This window comes from Anabrus simplex, chromosome 1 (genome assembly GCF_040414725.1).
Source record: "Anabrus simplex isolate iqAnaSimp1 chromosome 1, ASM4041472v1, whole genome shotgun sequence".
Lineage (NCBI taxonomy): Eukaryota > Metazoa > Arthropoda > Insecta > Orthoptera > Tettigoniidae > Anabrus > Anabrus simplex.
Window position 1 is genome coordinate 405,867,043 of NC_090265.1, and position 17,885 is coordinate 405,884,927.

At 40.6% G+C, this 17,885-nt stretch overlaps 1 protein-coding gene across 1 annotated transcript in view; it reads right to left on the minus strand.

Moving 5' to 3' along the window:
* The window catches only part of LOC136856857 (leucine-rich repeat neuronal protein 1), a 61,266-nt gene that overhangs the window by 11,971 nt on the left and 31,410 nt on the right, over positions 1-17,885 (minus strand). The window contains exons 5-6 of the mRNA XM_067135055.2: positions 15,185-15,323; positions 7,614-7,852 (exon numbers count right to left, since the gene is read on the minus strand). Of these exons, the coding sequence (XP_066991156.2) occupies positions 7,614-7,852; positions 15,185-15,323 (378 nt within the window). The remainder of the gene's footprint in view (positions 1-7,613; positions 7,853-15,184; positions 15,324-17,885) is intronic.

The following is a 17,885-nucleotide window of genomic DNA, read 5'->3' on the forward strand; positions in this document are numbered from 1 at the left end:
CTACTGAAATAGACGAGATGACATGAACAAATGACCTGACCACCACTACCTCGTGATGGAATGAAAACTGGATCTTCTAATGATTTGACGTATTTTTTCCTTCCTTGCTTTACTTGTAGATGCTTATAGTAGTTGTAGATATTAATGTCACACAGGTGATTTAAAAGGAAATAACTTGAATAACCTAACGGGTCAATGGTATTAATTTAATGATGTGTTAACCGACCGCGTATATGTTAGAATTTCGTTCGCCGTCTGTAAATATTAGGGTTAGGTGCGATCTTTTCCCTGCGTTGCTCCTGTGCTAATAGAATAATTGTGAAGGTGAATGTTTGATATCTTGAGTGTTACACGTAAGTTTTCCCTGATGTTCGTGTGTGTGATGTAATCAATGTTGTGATCCTTTTATATAAGTGGTTCCGCGGAGTGTTGTTACGTGTTCATTCAGTAGAAACGATGTAGTGTTCGGATGTATGATATTAAGGTTCTTCGACTGCATATGCTTGTTTATTTAGGAAATGATTCTTTTATGCGGTGCATATTGTGATGGTATAAGGAATGTAGGATCATCTGAAGTTATAATTTGGTGTGATATAATTAGTGAATGAGATTTATTGAATGATTTATTGTATTGGTAAGTTGATTCTTCGAGATGATCAATATGATAGGATGGTGTTATTGGACGGTATGTTCGCCGCGTATTTTGAGTGTCAGATAAACGAGCGATGCATTTAATGCTGGGATTGAAAGCATTTCGAAGAGATTTTTGTTGAGCATATGTATTGTCATGGTTTAAGTTCTGATATAACATAAATGACGGAATAGTCGAGCGGACATGTGAGTAGGATCTTTGACAACTATACTCGAACTGTAGACAGAATTATTGAGATCGATGTCACCTGTAAGTGTATGTGATACTTGTAGCATTGCTTGAAGTAGATATTTTGTGCAGTAGCATTATTTCAGCATGATGGAGAGGTGTAGACGCGGCGCAGACCTTCTGGTAGTAGATCATTTAATATGTCAGTAGTTAGTATTTAATTTTCAGATGCGGCTACGCGGAGCATCCAGTTGATGATGGCATGTGGTCATTCAATTATGGGACGATGACATGATAATTATTTATTTGAGATGATTCTACGTTTGTTGAAAGACCGTTAGGGAATTCAAGTTATTGTTAGCTAGCTATGTGTCTTATGAGATGAAACAGATAGAAACAGGTAAAACAAGGAAGACAGCGTACGAATGACAAGTGAGATTCAATGAACGAACAAACAAGTTACAAGGAAACGAAAGACTTAGTTAACTGATTTTCCAATGTGTTTAATAATTTTTTATTTAAATGAAGTATCAAAAGGATGTAGTGAGTGATGATAATGTTTGAATTTAATAGTGGATAATTTTTCAAGAAGGACTGGATTTTAACAGAGCATGGTAGGGTGTGCATAAGTATATTTATTTCATACATGTTGCTTATTCAGTTTATTATGATTATATTCAATTAGCATTGTTTTATTAAAGCTGATGTCCTTCCAAATTTTTATTGTGATTATCATTTCTTGCCTAGTTTATATGAGAACCTAGTATATTGAGATAGATGTTGGATCATTATTTAACTATTTATTGAGAGGATGTGACCGCTTTCTTCTCGAAGGGCCATGCCTTTGAGTGGAGTTTTTGCAACCACTGAATTCTAGCTGAGGCACATTAAAGAAGTTTATTATTTCGAACCAGGCGCATCCACGAACGGTCGCAATATATATAAAGAACTGAGCAGATATCAAGAAAACATTAAAACTCTGTCGAGTAATCGGGGAATTCAAGGAGCCACTGTCGAATTAATGATACTTTAGATGGTTTTAATTTCGGCATTACGTTTTCTTCAAATGGACATGTCAAGCTCTAAAGACCAACAATACACACGTACCAGATGTGCAGCTGTTGTTCTAGTGAAAGATGAAATTCCAAGATTTGATAAGGTTATATTTATAAAGGTAAAGAGATTGGGACGTTCGCATTATGTCACTAATTGCTGGGCTTTCCTAATCTGGGAAGGAGGAAGGTGTAGCTAACTCTCCTTGCAGTGTTTTATACAGGCTCGTAAGAATCACAGTTGACCTTTAAGTTACATGCACTTTTAAAATAATGACACAGTAGACCATTATTATGAATAGTGTAAAATATCAAAATTAAAACGGAAATTCAAATCTAACAAAGGAAAAACTAGTCAAACTGGAAAATTGGCACTAAAAATAGACTTGGAATGGAAAATAGGTGCTAACGTCAAAATAGGCATTTTCAGGCATTATAGAACTGCTTTAAATAGAAATAAACGTTCATGAAACATGTAAATTTAATAGGTAACGCATGTATATGTTATGGAAAAAATAGGCATTTGCCTAAAATTCGCTGTGTAGTTATGACACAGAGCTTTCCAGCTTAGTTAAAAGTCGCATCGTACTTGGGCCATGGTGGTGTCTGAAGTGGCGCTCGCCGTATACGGAAGACAAATGATGTTTAAAACGGTACTAATAATTATAATAATTTCGTGTGGCTATTTCTATCCGAGTGCAGCCCTTGTAAGGCAAACCCTCCGATGAGGGTGGGCGGCATCTGCCATGTGTAGGTATCTGCGTGTTATTGTGGGGGAGGATAGTGTTATGTGTGGTGTGTGTGTTGCAGGGATGTTGGGGACAGCACAAACACCCAGCCCCCGGACCATTGGAATTAACAAATGAAGGTTAAAATCCCCGACCCGGCCGGGAATCGAACCCGGGACCCTCTGAACCGAAGGCCAGTACGCTGACCATTCAGCCAACAAGTCGGAAAAAACGGTACTCATGAGGGTTGATCCACGAAACACTCGTGGGTGGGACGGATAATATTCTGACTGGCGTTAAGAGTCCACCCATTCGGGGAGTCTTCAGTGAGAGGGCTGTTTCTTACCTTCAGCATCTATATCACATGCTCTAAATGCAAATCCATGTCAGCTATGTTGTGTGGAAATCTGTCCCTCCCTATCAATGATGAGTATCTCAGCATATGTTCGACAGTTTGTAATACCAATAGGCTTCATTAATATATTTCAAGCAAGCTTGCACGTTTATGTGACTGTTATCATGAACCACAGTAGGATACCGACAACTTCAGGCTACCTATAATCAGTTCCAAAGAGTCTGCAAGCATTGGCCGGGTAATTATGGTCACCTAGTTGAGAAGCTATACTCCGCACTGCTTTACTTCTAAATTGACGTTTTGGCCGATTTTGTCTCTGTCTGGTGGTTATACGCTGAAACATAGACATCCAACCAATCCCATGCTGTTGCCAACTCTAATATTTACATTCACTGGTTAACGTATCTCGCTCAGCATGTATGGTACCGGTACGGTTCGCAATCTTTTGCATTTTTCTTCACTTGTTTCATGTGCTGTTTTCATACTTACGTTTTGCACATCTGATCGGGAAGTTAAGGGGAACGCGCTAACTATACGTTGCCTGTCTGCTGGCGCAGCTCAACGCAGCCCGGTTGGTTCACGCCCGCTGCTTCGCTCCTCCCTACCTCTCCGCCACACCCCAATACTCCCGCGGCACTTCTAATTTTACGACTATTTAATTGTTCAATTTTTACGTTTAAACTTGCGCTGGGCACATGCAGTTTTCACTTTAGCATTCTACTGCCTCCCACGAATATTCCTACCAAATTTCAACTGAATCCGAGTGTAACACATGTACGTGTTCCCTCGTTAGTGTAGTTCGGAAAAGACAAGTGGCAAGCAAGTGACTGAGATCAGTGGAGTGTTCACTTTGTAGGCTATAACCTCCTTCCTGTGTCAGCTATTAGCGGCGAGTGATGTGTTATTTTCTCATTTTCTTTTATTCTTAATAATGTATTCTCTTTATACTTACTTACTTACTGGTCGGCGCTACAGTCCTTGTAGGTCCTTGGCCTCCTTTATCACCTGCCTCCATTCATCTCGGTCCTCAGCTTTTCTTCTCCAACGTTTAACTCCTAACTTTCTAAGGTCATCCTCAACATCATCAATCCACCTTTTCCTGGGTCTTCCTCTTCTCCTCCTTCCATCAAGTTTCCCTATAAACACCTTTTTTACGGTGCAGGTTTCTACCATTCTCTGAACATGACCGGCCCACCTAATTCTTCCCTGCTTAATTTTAGCAACAATATCTGGCTGGCCAAACAGTCCTTGCAGCTCTACATTTGTCCTCATTCTCCACCCATCCTGCTCTCTTACTGCACCGAATATCTTTCTCAATATCTTCCTTTCCCACCGTAACAGCCACTGTTCTTCTCTGGAGGTCATTACCCAGCATTCTGAGCCATACATAACTATTGGTCTTAGTACTGTTGTGTATATTTTAATTTTTGTATTCCTGCTGACATTCCTGGATTTAAACATATTTTGCAAGGCGTAAAAGCATCGGTTTCCACTTGTTATCCTCTCCTGTATTTCCACGGAGGTTTTATTGTCCTCTGTTATTATAGAGCCTAGATATTTGAAAGATGTGACTCTTTGATATTCCTTCCCATTTAATCTTACTGGGGTCCTTCCTCTTACTCCCTCTGTATCTCCCATCTTCATATATTTTGTTTTGTTTATATTCACTTCTAGTCCTAGGTCCCGTGCTTTCCCTTCTAATACTGAGTAGCTCTCTTCAAGAGCTCTTTCATTTCTTGCAATTATTGCTACATCATCAGCATATGCTATCACTTGTACTAATCTGTTCAAAATGGTTCCCCCTGGGTTGATGGGCAATTCACGGATTACTTTTTCCAATGCTAGGTTAAAAAGAAGTGTGGAAAGTACATCTCCCTGTCTTAGTCCTCTCTCCACTAAAAACTCCTCTGACAGATCTTGCTCCACTCTCACCTTGCATACCGTTGTTTTCAAAGTCATTTCTGTTAATCTAATCAATTTCCTTGGGATTCCAAATTCTTTCATAATCTTGTAAATTTTACCCCTATCTAGACTGTCATATGCCTGTTTAAAATCAACATACAGCTGATGTAGCTGTTTGTCATATTCATAAAATTTCTCTAGCACTTGTCGTAATATAAATATCTGATCCAGAGTAGAGCGATGTTTTCTAAAACCTGCTTGGTAATCCCCTAATATTCTTTCCATCCATAATTCCAATCTTAAGGCTAGTACCTTACCAAAAACCTTGTACGTTCCATCCAGCAAGGTGATCCCTCGATAATTTCCACATACTGCCTTATCTCCCTTTTTATGTAATGGGTAAATTATACCCAATGTCCAATCCTTGGGTATTTCCTCCTTTGTCCAAACCTCCTTAATCAATTCATAAACAGCCATTTCTATTCCCTCTCCCCCATATCTCAACAGCTCTGACTCCATTCCATCTTCACCTGGGGCTCTATTATTCTTTAATGCATTAATTGCAGCTTTGACCTCTTCTAAGTCTGGCTCTTTTACTGATTCCTCTTCCAATTCTCTTTCTTCCCCATCAACATTTATATTTTCCTCCTCTCTATCATCTTCATTATTTCCATTGAGTAACTCGTAAAAATACTCCTGCCATCTTCCAAGCACTTTGCTTTTATCACCCAGAAGGTTTCCATCTTTATCCTTGAAGAAAACAGCTCTTGGTTGAAACCCTCTCTTAATGTCTTTTGTTCTTTCATAGAACTTTCGTACCTCGTTTCTATCCTTCATTTCATCCAGTTCTTCGATTCTCTTTCTTTCAAAAGCTCTTTTCTTATATCTACATATCTTATCTGCTCTTCTTCGTTTCTCTCTATACTCTTCTACTGTTTGTCTTGTTCTCCTTTGAAGCATTCTGTTCCTAGCATCATTCCTCTCTTGGATTAATGTTGAACATTCCTCATCAAACCATTCTGCTCTCTTTACCAATTTCTTCTTTCCCAAGGTACTATCTGCAACTTCACTGATAGTTGTTTTCAGTATCTCCCATTTATCTTCCACTTCTCCTTTCTCCCATAATTCCCTTTTTATTGCCAAAGATTCAGCTATTTTCTTTTTGTATTTCTCTTGCAATTCCTCATTTTTTAGTCCTTCAATATTGTGCTTTGCCTTTCATGTTACTTTTTCCGTTCTTGCCAAATCTATTTTTTGTCTGTACTTGACTCTAACAAGATAGTGGTCTGTATCTGCATCAGCACCTCTGCAGCTTCTAACATCCATAATATCTGATGCATGTCGCCTGTCTATGATAACATGGTCTATTTGATTTCTTGTCACACCATCTGGTGAAATCCAGGTCTCCTTGTGAATGTTTTTCCTAGGATGCCAAGTACTTTTAATTATCATCTGCTTTCCACTCACAAAATCAATCAATCTCAATCCGTTATCATTACTTACTTCATGCAGGCTTTCTTTCCCTACTAAGTGTTTGTACACTTCTTCTCTTCCAATTTTTGCATTTAAATCTCCAAGGATAATTTTTACATCATGCCTTTGAACTTTATTAATTTCTTCCTCCAATTTGGTATAAAATGCATCTTTCTTCTCATCTTCTGCCTCCTCAGTAGGGGCGTACACACAAAACACAGTTACGTTGAAGAATTTTGCCCTAATTCTCACAGAGCACATCCTATCATTGATTGGAGTAAAGTTGATCTCGCTTTGCTTTACTGACTTATGTATGAGGAATCCTGTGCCATTACTGCCTGCTTTTTCTCCACTGTACATCAAAATATGTTGTCCAGACATCATCATCCCTTGCCCTTTCCATCTTAGTTCCTGTAGAGCTGCTATTTTCACTCCATACTTATCCATTTCATTCCTTAATACTTTTAACTTGCCAGGTCTCTTCAATGTCTTAACATTCCACGTTGCTAATATAATATCATTTTTCCTTCTCTTTAGCCGTTTTTCTCGCCGGTTCGTCACCAAGTTTTCCAGTCCTGCATTATTCATTCTTAAGGTATCCGTAACAGTTGGTTTTTTTACGAGGTAGGGGAGTTAACCCTACGCTCAACCCCCAACCTGGAGGACCAGGGTATCACTCTTAGTCTGGATCATCACCTTAGACCTGTCCGGCTTGGGTGGCCCTACCAGGAGCAGATGCTCCCGCCGGCATAGCTCTAAGGATCATTTGACCACGCAAGCCTCCAATAAACACCCGGCAAAATATATTTTGCCTTCGTCAAGGTGGTGATACCTTCGGGAGGATTCTCTTTATAGTGTTGTTAATAAGTGAAGCTTTTGTGAATTTGTTTTCAAGTCATTTTCATTAGCTTTTCTAAGTACGGTATTACATTTTACGGGAACTGCTTACCGCGGTAGTATTGCATCAACACCTCCCAGATAATAATTATCTAGGAGGTGTTGATTGCTTCAGCTGTTCTCGCGGCAGTAGCGCGCTGGCAACAGAGGTAAGGCGATGTTCATTTGTTTTGCGAAACGTCAATTTAGAAGTAAAGCCGCGCGGAGTATAGTCATTATTTCACTTAAGTATTGAAATGTATATTATTATTATTATTATTATTATTATTATTATTATTATTATTATTATTATTATTATTATTATTATTATTATTATTATTACTTCAAAAGATATATAGACTAGTTGCCGATCGAGAATATGGAGGTATTCGAGTTTCTGTTCTTACCGCCTTGAGAGTCCTGAGTTGGCGGAAGGCAGCCTCGTCAATGTTGCTGAGATGCGGATTGTGGGCCGCATACAGCACCGTGAGGTTGTCCAGCTCATCAAAAGCAGCGGGCCCGATGCGTTTCAGATGTGGCATGCCGCTAATGCTGAGTACACGAAGACGCCTCAGACCGAGCAGAGAGCCCTCACCAAGTTCCAGTAGAGGATTCCCGTTCAAATTGAGCTCCCACAGTGAAGAACCTGCACCAACACATAACACTTATATCACGATAATACACGAATTAAGGCAAAACTTCACGTACCACAGACGAGACTGCTGCAGACACCTGCAGCTCGATGACCTTTCGCTGTCAGCTGATCAGTTAGTATCTTAGGCTACTTTCGCACAAGGATCTGGGAGACGAGTCTTTGTGTGACGGGGAATCTGAGTCTCTCAATGACCGCCGAGATCTTTTAGACTCCCTGAGCCTTAGCCAAAGACTTCTCTACATTTTTCAGGCATGGCAATTCTTCGAACTCCGTCTTTGGAAGAACATGGAGTTCGAACCTTGATTACTCTCAAAGGGGCAGGTGAGGTCGAAAGGACATTACATTTTATCTTTGTACAGTGAAGGAACCCGAGGAAGTTGGCATGATGTTGCTACTTACTACACTTCTTACATAGGAGGGAAAAAAAGAAATAAAATGGGATGAGTATGGATTCACCCTGTAATTCGGGATCGTCAGACAGGAACATTTTGGCAAGCGTTGTCGAAATTGCTCAAGCAGACGGCCCGTGAGCGGCACATGTTGCTTCTAGGCCTCGTGACCTGAGTCACAGGAAGCCTAGTCTGAAGGGGTCGAGAAATTTTTAATTCTTAATTTTTAATTTGAATATCCCGGCTTGTCTTCATCGACACTCGGCGAGTCACGCAGAAACTCGACTCTCGGAGCCTAGTTAGTCACCCTATAAACTCTTGATGAGATAGCTCCTAGATATAGCGAGTCTGTTGGTGGATCTGGCTTTTACTTACTTTTTTTTGCAATTAGCTTTACATCGCACCGACACAGACAGGTCATATGGCGACGATAGGATTGGGAAGCCTGGGAGTGGGAAGTAAGGGGCCGTGACATTTGCCTCGTGTGAAAATTGGAAACCACGAAAAACTATCGTCAGGGCTGCCGACAGTGGGGTTCGAACTCATTATCTCCTGCATATAAGCTTACAGCTGCGCGACCGTAACTATACGGCCACTCACTCGGTACCTGGCTCGTAGCGACATTCCTTCTATTAGTCTAAGTCGTCGGGGGTGCATAATAAATGCCCACCCCGGCCACTGAGGCGGACGGGTGACGGTGCGCTTCAAATAATCTATCACATTTGGCAATCGCATCTACCTGTATTGAATTAACGCTATTATTTTAACCTACGGCAGGGCCTGTTAAACTCGCGAAAGGATTGAAATATGTCACGCAATTTGCAATATTTTTCTATAAAAATAATGTATGTTTAATGAGTCCCTAATCTTGGCAATGAACAGATCGCTCTCCCACTAGTAATATGGCGTAATATTTATCTGATTATTTTTAAATAATGTAAGTTATGTTCCAGTGTGCATAGTGAAATTTTGCCCAATTAAACTTATTGTTTCATGAAAGTGGTTTGGGACAGCTTAGTGTACTTTGTGTGCAAATTCTGCTTGCTAAAGTGTGTGACTGTTTGGTGGTGGTGGTGATTTTCAAGGGAAGTACAAATAGGCAAGCATCAACTCTTTAACACTAATCAGAGGAAAACTGAAAAATTCTGAGCCTTCGAAGATATTTTTGATGAATGACAAAGGATGTCTAGTTTTTCTGGCTATTAAATTCCTCTACAGTACATGTATGCTGTTGGAAGTTTTTATCCACTTGTTGAAGATATTTTAATATTTTTGCTATATTTTCAAAGAAAGTACTCGCAGCATACTAGTTGTATCAGAATCTATCATTTGCTGATACAAAGGACGCGCCTAACATACACTCGAGTTGAATTTCGTTTGTGCTCAAAAGGGGAGTGGGAAAGTTCTATCTTGACAATGTTAATTTGACAAAATATCCTAATATCGCAAGAACTACTAAGGTTAAATTGTTGATTTTCTTGCCACTGATAATTGAAACCTTCCCTAGGTACCAAACTACAATTAAGTTGACTGAGTAAACAGCTGTACATTTATTATTTTTTATAATGTTCCATATTTATAAAAGGTCTAATATATCTAAATTAGAAACCAATTAGACGAAATACTTTTTTCTAGCTCAATGGCTGCATTAAGACGTAAAATAACACTCTGAAAAATATTTCGTTAGCTTGTATACTGCATGAGATAATGGGTCGGACAAGTGAAAAAAGTCAATCTAGTTCAAAGTAGGACACAACGTTCACTCACACATTTACCCATGTCATCACCTAAAAACAGCCTGGTCCATAGTCAGCATTATCTGAGTGTTTGTTATGATAATGGCGGCAACTTCTCACACATAATTTTGGAACAGATCAGTGAAAACCACAGTCTTATAGATCAAACGGTTGCAGAAATAGGTAACTTCAAAGAGAAGCATGCCCAAGTGGTAAAATTTCTCACTTGTGCATAAACACACCAAAGTATTTTTTGTTTACAGGTAGCCTATATTAATATATTATACATCATTTCGTTCAGCAGAGTCCAAATAATTTTATGAGACAACATTTGGAAAGTCATTTTTAATTGCTTTCCCGCTCCACTTAAGTGACTGCCTTACACAGTGACGTCATTGTAAATACATGCCATGCGTAACCTGAGTCTCCAATCTCTGTAGAAAGCTCACACGTGAACAACAATTAGGACCGAGAATTAGGAAAACAAATTTTTACATCTCCTTCAACGCATCTCTTCCAATATCTCGAACTCTTCAACCAAAAATTTACATCGAAATAGACTTGATGAATAACCAGGTATGAATCTATACATTTTTCACGTTGAACTAGATTATTGGTTGGGGAAAGAAGATCATTCCGAGTCCGACTCGTTGGCTGAATGGTCAGCGTACTGGCCTTCGGTTCAAAGGGTCCCGGGTTCGATTCCCGGCCGGGTCCGGGATTTTAATCGTTTCTGATTAATTCTTCTGGCTCTGGAACTGGATGCTTGTGTCCGTCCCAACACTCTCCTCTTCCTGTTCACACAACACACCACACTATCAACCACCACAGAAACACGCAATAGTGATTACATCCTTCCATATAGGGTTGGCATCACGAAGGATATCCGACCGTAAAACAAGGCCACATGTACAAAGCAGTTCGCCCCCGCGACCCCACAGGTGTGGGAAAAGCGCTAGGAAACAGAAAGAAGAATTAATTTCATTCCGCGGGACCACGAATATTCGCCTGATGAAGCTGCATACCCGCATTACAGCCGCCATAGGGGAGTTGCCGAGATCACCACAACCAAAGGTATAACAACATAGTCAGCTGTTCGTTCGGTTTATAACTGTAATATCCCAAGAATCTGTTGCACTCGGCGCCATCTGAAGAGGCTTGGTTACGTTCATTGATGCAGTATTTGGGCACGATATGAACTGAGTGAACATAATTTGGTTCAGCGCGTGTCTATATGCTATTCATTCTTGAGACATAATTCGCATGATCCTTTCCTGAACCACTGGTGACTGATGACGAGGAGTTGGTTAGTATGATAACTGTGTGAAAAGGAAATGATGGAGCAAATAGAATTCAAACTAAATTCAAGAGTGAATCACTGTTTTACGGATGCGGTTCTTTTGTGCGATTTTGTTTGAGAGCAACTGTACTACAGTATACGCCAATTCTTTGAATTTTATTTTGATTGCTTCGAATTGATTTTATTCCATTCTATTAGATTTAATCCGATTTGATTTGATTCGATTCGATTCGATGCATGATGTGGGTTACTGTAGTCACGTCCTAGTTCGTGAACCATGGGCAACGGCTGAGTGGCCTAGTAAGTGTTCCTGAGAGTCGGGTTACCAGTTGCTATGGAATGGAAGTGGGCATCTCGGACATATTCTGAGTCATGGCCCTCCTTGTGCTCAGGCGGCTAGGGCTATACCGTGGTCCCTAACCCGTTAGAGGAGAGATCCTCACTTGGACTATGTGTAAGTAGGGTAGCATCCTGCTTCATGAATTTACCGAGCTCAGAACATTTCAACCAAGCGTCGGACCTATGGGAGTAACGGAGTCCCAATCCCATTTCACAGGCGAAGGACTCCTTGGAAACAACTTGGCGAACGAAATAGAATTCGATGAGGAGCTATCAATATTAATGGCGCTTATAGAAGAAAGAAAGTAGAACTGGCTGAGTCAGCAAAGAGGATGAATCTGGATGTGCTAGGAGTAAGTGATATCCGGGTAAGGGGAGATAACAAGGAAGAGATAGGAGATTATAAAGTGTAGTTGACGGGTGTTAAAAAGGGAAGGGCGGAGTGTGAGGTAGGGCTTTTCATCAGGAATACTATTGCAGGCAACGACGTTTCTGTTAGGCCCGTAAATGAGCGAATGATGTGGGTAGACTTGTCAGTTGGAGGCATTCGGACGAGAATCGTCTCAGTGTATTCACCATGTGAGGGTGCAGATAAGGATGAATTTGACAAATTTTATGGAAGTATTGAGTGGCATCGTAGTCAGGGTCATCAGCAAGGATAGGATAGTGCCAATGGGCGTTGTCAATGCGAGAGTTGGAATAGAACTGAAGGATACGAAAGGGCGATTGGTAAATGTGGAGAAGATATGGAAGCTAGTGGGAATGGGAAGCATTTTCTGGACTTCTGTGCTAGTATGGCCTTAGCAGATACGAATACATTGTTCAAGCATAAGGATACTCACCGTTACGCATGGGATGGTAGGGGTACCAAATCCATAATAGACTATATATTAACCGACTTCGAATTCAGGAAATCTGTTAGGAATGTACGGGTTTTCCAGGAATTTTTCGATGATACAAACCACCACCTGATCTGTAGTGAACTAAGTATCTCTAGGTCTAGAATAGAGAAAGTGAAATCTGTCTGCAAATGAATAAGGGTATAAAATCTCCAGGAAAAGGATTTTAGACAGAAGTACATGGATATGATTAGTGAGAAGTTCCGAACAGTGGACAGTAAGCAGGTTCAGGATATAGAAAGAGAATGGGTGGCATACAGGGATGCTGTAATGGAAACAGCAAGGGAATGCTTGGGAACTACTGTGTGTAAAGATGGGAAAAAGCGTACAACTTGGGGGAATGATGGAGGGAGAGCAGCTTGTAGACGTAAAAAGAAGGCTTATCAGAAATAGCTCCAAATAAGGGCTGATGCAGACAGAGAATTGTACATAGATGAAAGAAACAGAGCGAAACAAATAGTTTTTTAATCCAAAAAAGAAGTCGTGGGAAGAATTTGTAATAACCTGGAAAGGCTAGGTCAAGCAGCAGGGAAATCTTTCTGGACAGTAATGAAGAATCCTAGAAGGGAGGGAAAAATGAAATGAGCAGTATTTGGGGTAATTCAGGTGAACTCATAATAGATCCCAGGGAATCACTAGGCAAATGGAGGGAATATTTTGAAAATCTTCTCAGCGTAAAAGGAAATCTTCCTGGTGTCACTAACAACCGAGCTGCTGGGGAGGAGGAAAATGATGTTGGTGAAATTACGCTTAAGAAAGTGGAAAAGGTGGCAAATAAACTCCGTTAACATAAATCAGCAGTAATAGATGAAATTAGACCTGAAATAGTGAAGTATAGTGGGAAGGCAAGGGATGAAATGGTGTCATAGAGTAATAAGATTAGCATGGAGTGTTGATAAGGTACCTTGCAGTAACTGCACCTATCTATAAGCAAGGGAACAGGAAGGATTGCAACAACTGTCGAGGTATCTCATTGATTAGTATACAAGGCAAAGTATTCACTGGCATCTTAGAAGGGAGGGTGCGATCAGAGGTTGAGAGGAAGTCGGGTTCGCCAGGTAATTGAAAAATGCTACGAGAGGAATAGACCGTTATGTTTATGTTTCGTAGATCTTGAGAAAGCATATGAGGGGGTACCGAGGAAAAAGATGTTCTCCACACTAGGGGACTATGGGATTATGGGTAGATTATTAAAATCAATCAAAGGCATTTATGTTGACAATTGGGCTTCAGTGAGAATTGATGGTAGAATGAATTCTTGGTTCAGAGTACTTACAGGGGTTAGACAAGGCTGTAATCTTTCACCTTTCTTTTTCGTAGTTTACATGGATCGTCTGATGAAAGGTATAAAGTCGCAGGGAGGGATTCAGTTAGGTGGAAACGTAGTAAGAAGTCTGGCGTATGCTGACGACTTGGTCTTAAAGACAGATTGTGCCGGCAGCATGTAGTCTAATATCTTGGAACTTGAAAATAGGTGCAATGAGTATGGTATGAAAATTAGACTTTCGATGAATAAATTGATGTCAGTAGGTAAGAAATTTAAGAGAATTGAATGCGAGATTGGTGATACAAAGCTGGAACAGATAGATATTTCAAGTATTTTGGACGTGTGTTCTCCCAGGATTATAAGATAGTACGTGAGATTGAATCAAGGTGCAGTAAAGCTAATGCAGCGAGCTCGCAGTTGCGATCAACAGTATTCGGTCAAAAGAAAGTCAGCTCCCAGACGAAACTATCTTTACATCAGTCTGTTTTCTGACCAACTTGGCTTTACGGGAGCGAAAGCTAGTTGGACTCAGGATATCTTATTCATAAGTTAGAAGTAACAGGCATGAAAATAGCGAGAATGATTGCTGGTGCAAACAGGTGGGAACAATGGCACGAGTGTACTTGTAATGAGGAGATAAAGGCTAATTTAGGAATGAACTCGATGGATGAAACTGTGCGCATAAACGGACTTCAGTGGTGGGGTCATGTGAGGCGAACAGAGGAGGATGGGTTACCTAGGAGAATAATGGACTCTCTTATGCAGGGTAAGAGAAGTAGAGGGAGACCAAGACGAAGATGGTTAGACTACGTTTCTAACGATTTTAAGATTAGAGGTATAGAACTAAATGAGGTCACAGCACTAGTTGCAAATGGAGGATTGTGGCGACGTTTAGTTAATTCACAGAGGCTTGCAGACTGAACGCTGAAAGGCGTAACGGTGATGTGATGTGATGTGATGTGATGTGATGTGATGTGATGTGATGTGATGTGATGTGATGTGATGTGATGTGATGTGATGTGATGTGATGTGATGTGATGTGATGTGATGTGATGTGATGTGATGTGATGTGATGTGATGTGATGTGTTGTGTTGTGTTGTGTTGTGTTGTGTTGTGTTGTGTTGTGATGTGAAATAATAACAATAATAACGTAACAAATCAATGCACAGGCCCATCTGTTAAGGAGAATATGAATACAGAACTATATGTACACTTGAAATGAATGACAGATAAAATAAAGAAATATATCCTTCAACTCCCAAATACGTAGAATAAGAAACAGCAAGAAGTTTGTCTATGAGACATCCATAAGGTATCTACGAATTTCAGTAGAAGACGAGTAGAGAAAATACATAATAAATCGTATTTAAATGCTGAATGAATGTCACTTACCTAAAGAAGCCAGTTCTTCTGGGACCTCTGTGAAATTGTTGTCACTGAGTATAAGAACTTCCAGATGATTCTTGAGCGACGGAAGGTGTACAAATTCGTCCGACAGCGCCGATAGACCAGTTGCCGACAGATCCAGAATCTGTAAACATAACATCTAGCGTGAGTCAAAGGAAGCTAGTTACATTCCTACTATTCTTTCCGATAGTTTCACATCAGCGTGGAAAAAGAGGATGTTTCCCAGGCTTGTAAACCGTGGTCTATTTGAATTCCTAGTTCCAACGTTTCCCCGGAAACTGAGTCGGGCCCTTTCAAGAGTCCACTCTCTCTAAGTGTCAAAAACTCGATTGAACTAAAGCATATAAGATCGGAAAAATAGTCTATATTTCTCGTGACGCCGGCCATGAAAGCTAAATATGTGAATGTTACAAATCAAGTTCTTCAATGTACCTGAGCCTATAACTTACTTATCTAGAAAATCTCCGTAAAGTCTAAGTGATTAATTATCAAATATATGCCCAAGAAGGATTAATGAGATATACCGTTCATTGCAGCCTATTAACACTGGAACACCAAGAAGGTCGTGAGCAATCACAGCCAGATTTACTGGACATAACACCCACCATACAAAGGTAGCGCGATTACCCTTATAACTCGGTACGGCTTACCATGGGTGTGGCCCACCATGGGTTAAAGTAAGCATTGCTACACGACGCAGCATTGACAGGAAGAACCTTTAGACGGCTATCTAGGGTATTCCCTCCCATGCTACTTCGGTATGTGACCAAAGTTCATCCGTTATATTTACAGGTGTACTTTGGCAGACCAGTCGTCGTCCGACCATGGATCAAACGTTTTCAGTGCAGGCGATCCGGTGAACGCGGAAGCCAAAGAATCAGTGTGAGATTAGGAGCGAACAGGACTGGAATCCGATGGCACCCTGTAACATAATTCCAGGTGCCGGACTGGTATGACGGTGCATTATGCGAGAATCGACCAGGCGTGCGCCACGGTCCCACTAGACATGGATGCAACCATCATGGTGCCGCAAGCAGAAGTCATAAGGGCGTCAGTATACTTCATTGTTGGTGCATCAGCTGGAACAGTAGATACTTCACTAAGCTTGTTAAACGAGAATCGGCGGAGAAGATGGCATGCCATTCCTCCATCTAGGCCCAACGTTCCATGCTCAATTGTAGCCTCAGGCGCCTGTGGTGAGTAGTCATTGACAGCCCCAATTATGACCCGTTGCCCAAGACGGGAACGAACCGTGTATGCGTATCACAGACTGATGTGCCACTGCCTGAAATCCAGAGTAACGGTGTTTGATTTGGCTGTACGGTCCTTAATACATAGCAATCGATAATTTTTGATCAGTGTGTATTGGAGAAAATATGTCAACATGTCCTTGGAACCCCTTCTCAGATAGAGTGATAGGTATGTGGCTACTTGTGAGTGAAAGAATATCATATTTTGCTGCCTTGTGCGCATTGTCCTGAGCAACAAGTAGTTTGAATGACGATCTTCGAATAATTACACAAATATGGCGCTGTTCGCGTTATTTGAGCCTATAGATTCTAGCGTGTTATAGTGTGTGTTTTAACCTAGTTATTCACTGATTATTTTTAATTGTTTCAATATAGTGAATATGAGTGCAGGAAAGAACAAAACTTATCACTTTCACGACGAATGCGAAGTCGATTTTTTCTTTGTTACGGTGAAAACCAAATGCCGTTGTTTAACTTGCAGTGCTTTGCCAAGAAAGGTAACGTGGAACGCTACTGTAGTGTTCTTCATCGTAGTAAATAATATGACGATTTTCCACTAGGAAATGGCATCCGTAAACTGGAGGTCAAGGAACTTAAAATCGAAATTAGCAACTCAACAACGCGTGCTGGCAAGACCAAGCTCTCATTCTAGCAATGCAACAATTTTATGCTTCAAAGTGACCTGTTTAATAATTAAAAATTAAATCATTCACTGAAGGGGAGTTCGTTCCTGAAGTCTCTGATACTCCCTCTTCATTTGGACGAATCTACTGATGTCAGTGATACGGCTTAGTTATTAGTTTCTATCCGAATGATTTTTGAAGATTTCAGCGGCAGAGAAGAACTTTTGGGGATGATTTCTTAGAAAGGCAGAACAACGTGTCAGGAAATGTTCAACTATTGTTTAGTTAGAAAGCTCTTATTGCCATCACTAGTCATTGATCAAAAGCCATGTCAGGTCATACTAATGGCTTTGCATGATTATTTACCCGATCTCTCTGGTAACCACACACATAATTCACCAGCAAGTTTTGGCAAGCAAGAGTGTCGTGGGAAGACACTTCAAATACGACTTTTTAGCCTCACCCTTGAGGAACATACACCAGATCTTATTTTACGCCTAGATATCAGGTGGCTCAGCAGATGCACATTTTTGCAAAGTTTCCAAAGTTTACTAAATGAAATTAAAAAAAGAACTTGAAAGATCAGAGATAGGAAATTCATATTCACACGAACCATATCGGCCCTCATGTTCAAGGTCCACATAGACGTGCCAACACCGACTGGTACAATGTGCGTACAGCTCTCATTGTCGCTATAAACCAAAGGTAATAGATCAGTGTGACATGAGCAGGCGTGCAGGATGCCTCTCAGACGTATACAAGAACCCTACCGTCAAATGAGTGAGTTTGAAAGAAGGCGCATTATTGGCATGA